The sequence below is a fragment of the Siniperca chuatsi genome, linkage group LG8 (genome assembly GCF_020085105.1).
Source record: "Siniperca chuatsi isolate FFG_IHB_CAS linkage group LG8, ASM2008510v1, whole genome shotgun sequence".
Lineage (NCBI taxonomy): Eukaryota > Metazoa > Chordata > Actinopteri > Centrarchiformes > Sinipercidae > Siniperca > Siniperca chuatsi.
Window position 1 is genome coordinate 12,089,231 of NC_058049.1, and position 4,249 is coordinate 12,093,479.

A 4,249-nucleotide genomic window follows, 5' to 3' on the forward strand; every position below is an offset into this window, starting at 1 on the left:
GCTAACATACTGTATACTGTGGTTATTATCAAAAAGATTTCTAAAAGACCTCGTCATGTATCTGAAGAAACAAATTCAGCAAGCTTTCAGCAGGCTATATTAATCAGGAATTTGGTCATTGCATACAGCCAACTTTTCTTTAGTGGTCACTGGGATTTGTTGGGTCTCTGTAATTAATATTATAAAGAGTACGGTCTCGACCTGCTCTATAGGAAAAGTGCAATGAGATAACTTCTGTTATGAATTGGCGCTATATAAATAAAAATTAAATTGAGCCATTACATTGATATTTATCAAGGGAAATGTGTAGTAAATGTGTTATTTTCTGTTTCTCGCATGAATATTTAAATCCTATGTATTTGTTGCTGCTGTGGTAATTTGTGTTGACCAGGTTCTTGTCTCAGAAAATACCCACAGCATTGAAACTGTGTGAAAATACCACTGAACACTCATGTCATACTACATTATATACTAAACTAGAAATATTGCCACATTGGCAAAGAAATACTGAGTAATACAAGGCCACATGGCATTGTGTGGCATTTAGGGAAAAATATCTGACAGAAAGGAAGGAAGAAATGCAAAAATGTACTTCAGACAACACACACATATACATGCATGCACTCACCAAAGGTCACATCTCTCACAGATCTGCATGTTGAAATGTTTAGAGCTTCCAGGAAGTAGCAAGAGAAAAACTCAGTTACTTGAGAGAGCAGTAGTTCAGAAGTGCATGGGATGTCACGGACGCCAGGCCTCTCTAGGTTTCACCATTCCTCTCCACCATGATCAACACTTACCAGACCAGCCTGGCTCCACCGCCGGTGCCTCCTCGCCTCAGCAGGTCCCACCCGGTCCTCATCCCGGCTCCACTTCCATCTCAAGGCAACAGCAAGTCTCTCGTCCGGTTTTTGGTTGGTGTAGTGTTGCTGCATTTATTTCTGTCGGCCGGAGGATTCATCTATCTATACTACTATGGCAAACTGGTAAACATTTTCTCTTATAAGAAGCCATTACAAGTTAAAATATTTTACTTTGCACATACTGTATAAAGGTGATGGCTCAAAGAAAAGAAGCCATATTGTTATTTAAAAACATCTTGTTCATTTTATAAAATATTTATATATTAAACATATTTAAATTTAAATTCAGTTTAATTCTAAAATATGAAGCAAATGTATACTGCACTGCATATGGGTTTGCTTACATTAGGGTATGTAAATAGATCTGTTTAAATCTGTTTGTTTGTTCACACATTTTATTACAGTCAGGTAAATTAAACTGTTCTTGAAGCACAGGAAATGCTCTTAAACAAACAGATGAGGTGTGATTTTCACAGCACGGTGTCTCGTTGCAAGACGAGCATTTTGTGAACACAGATAGAAGGATGTTTCATTCTAAATGTTATACATATGTAATAAGTAACATAATCAAATCTACATTCACCATATTGTACTACCTGTTCGTGATGTTCTACTTTTTTCATTTCTACAGGGAAATCTTCCCTCAGCTGAAGGAAAAGGTACATTCATTTAATTTATTTCTTCCTGAAGGGGATTTTAAACATTAAGATACAAAAATCCAATCTCAACAACATCTCTAACCAGATGTTTGTTCTCTTCTCCAGCTGCTTTTCTCTCATCAGAAAAGCAAGAAACTTCCTATAGAGCCTTGGCACGCATGGTAGTTGAGCAGCAATCACACACAGCACAGAAATCTGCACGTAAGAAACTATGAAAATTACATATTTTGGATTTTAAAAAATGCAACGAGTAGCCAAAAATCTATTTAGAACTAAATAGTAAAAGTATTTTCGATAATGTTGCTTAAACTTCTCCCTCAGTCTTTCCGGGTTATCTCCCATGGGCCATCAACCACTCAATTCGTAGGAACATCAACTACTACCACAAAAGTTGGTTGACTATCCTGGAGCCTGGTGACTACTACGTCTACTCCAGGGTGACCTTCTCCAAAGGCGACTCTCAGCGCCCACTGGCCAGCATTGTCAAGCTGAGGAAGAACGAGACAGGAGAGGAGAAGAATGTGATGCAGGCCTACTGCAATCTGGACGACCACAGTGGGTCTCCGTCAATCCCTCGCCTGTGCACAGTCATGCAGGGAGATGTGATCACACTGGAGAAAGGAAACCAGCTCAGTGTCTGGGTACAAGACCTATCACTGGTGAACTACGAGGAAGGAGCCACAACCTTTGGGATGTACAAACTGTAGGACTCCTATATAAGCACATGCATGGACCTAAGCTGAAGAGTGGGAACTCGTTAGGAGGATGGAAGCTACTGAGAACACTGTTAAATAGACTGGAGCAATAATCAAACTAATGGTTTCTGATCTTTTTTGTGGATTTCAGAGACAAAGACCACATTCCTAAACTATAATTTATTAAATCACATAGAATTTTGTGTTATTTCTGTGAATGGTTGTTCTGTATTTATTGATGTAAATTGAGTTATATGGCTGTGAAATGAAACTTTGATATTTAATCTAAAATATTTCTTCTCTTCTCCTCAGTTTTTCTTATATTTGCTCCATTTCTGGAGTTAGTTAGAAGTAAAGGAGATACACACATTAGACTAAAACATCCAGACTGAAGTACCACATATTTGATGTTTTCAGTGTTGGGTTACACAGCTATACTGTATATCTGCATGAAAATGCATAATATTTTAAACAAGAAAGGATTAGACGGTGTAGTCCCTCATTCGTCCAGGAGTGTTCTATCGTGGAAAAGGTTTCAGTCGTAGTCATCTGGACACTGTTTTCAGAATCAAGACGTTTCGGCTCCCATCCAGAAGTCATTCTCAATTGTGAAAAAATTGGACGGGAACTGGAAATTTAAGCATTGATTCTGAAAACAGTATCCAGATGACTACGACTGAAACCTACCAAGAAAGGATTAGCATTTTAGTCCTACCATAAATCAGTGTTGAGATGCTTTATGAGTCAGCATTACTAACAGGTGACCATGTGAACTTATACAAGTTAAAATACCCAGATTCATCACGAGTATTAACACAGCAAAGTTTGTTGAAGACCACGATACTCTTCTGGCATACCCAAAATGATCCTCCATGGGCTACTCAGAAATCATATTTGTTGTAAAGCACAAAACCTACTGCATTTTACACCATAGCTCAGTCTGTATCAGTATGGTTTTAGATTTCTAGGACACAAGAAACCACATGGCAAAGATGTATTTACTCATGATGCTAAGCCACAAGAACCAGCACCACTAAAAATGTAGGTTACCACTCAAGAAGAGCAACTAGACTCAGTAATGACGATACCTTTGATGGTGAAGAAACATATGCATCAAAGGCATGTTGTTGTCAGTGGTACAAGAATGCATTTTGTCCTTCTTTCCAGGCAGCCATCATTTCCCATTCATTTCCATATGGTATATTAATCATTTATCAAATTTTGGAAATTTGAGTTGTGTAAGCCATCACAGTGAACTTACAAGTTTTAATTTCTGTTGTTTATTGTCATGTGGTGATACAGTTTAAATGCAGATTGGTTTAAAATATAGGCACTACCTAACAATGATAATACAACTTTGACACAAATGATTGTAGATGTAGCATTCACTATGATGGAAGCAAGCCATCTTATTTTCATACTGTATAAAATTGAATTTAGACCAATTTAAGTATTGAGTGTTCAAAGTAAATGGAATAAAACATCATTATAATTGTCCTGTTAAAATGCACATGTACAGTTTAGACCTTGACCTAGTTTTTTATTTAATCACTAGATACACCGTAACCTACAGGTATGAGTTACAAGTAATTTTAACCTGCCTAGTGACTAATACAAGGTTTTAAAAGTGCTTGATGAGTAATATGAAAAAGTTATACCCATCAAAAGCAAAATGCAATGCAGTGCAAATTTATAGCCCATGAGACATTACAAAACCTAGCACTGCTTTTCACACGTCACTGTTGTGGTGGAGTTGAACAGCATGGAAAGTGTGAATCTCTGTGGAGGTGTGTATAGATGCAGAGGCAGCGCACTTTCACAGGATATCATCTATTTTAGTCACGCCTTCCATCCTGTAAAGGGTTTCTTGCTGCCGTATCTGAACAACCTACAAATTCCTGAACCGCACGTGTGGAATGCTGCATGGAAATCCCTGTCTTGGTGGATTTTCCAATATGAACGAGGGAACATACAGTTTATGCTGTGTGGTTTTCCATTTCTCACATTGTGAAATTGATGTCAAAAGCTAAAC

The 4,249-nt window shown here is 37.7% G+C and overlaps 1 protein-coding gene across 1 annotated transcript; it reads left to right on the forward strand.

The window, feature by feature from the left end:
- Positions 1–704: 704 nt before the first annotated feature.
- Positions 705–3,703, forward strand: cd40lg (CD40 ligand). Its single transcript, XM_044204410.1, has 4 exons — positions 705–986; positions 1,495–1,522; positions 1,628–1,723; positions 1,844–3,703. Exons 1-4 carry the CDS (start codon positions 786–788, stop codon positions 2,227–2,229), a joined length of 711 nt encoding a protein of 236 aa, XP_044060345.1. The 5' UTR covers positions 705–785; the 3' UTR covers positions 2,230–3,703.
- Positions 3,704–4,249: the final 546 nt, after the last annotated feature.

Bases quoted from the DNA above. Each gene is read 5' to 3' on its own strand.
- cd40lg (XM_044204410.1), top strand. From the start codon at position 786: ATGATCAACACTTACCAGACCAGCCTGGCTCCACCGCCGGTGCCTCCT. The intron at 987-1,494 runs GTAAACATTTTC...TCATTTCTACAG, and splicing joins TATACTACTATGGCAAACTG to GGAAATCTTCCCTCAGCTGA. The intron at 1,523-1,627 runs GTACATTCATTT...TCTCTTCTCCAG, and splicing joins TCCCTCAGCTGAAGGAAAAG to CTGCTTTTCTCTCATCAGAA.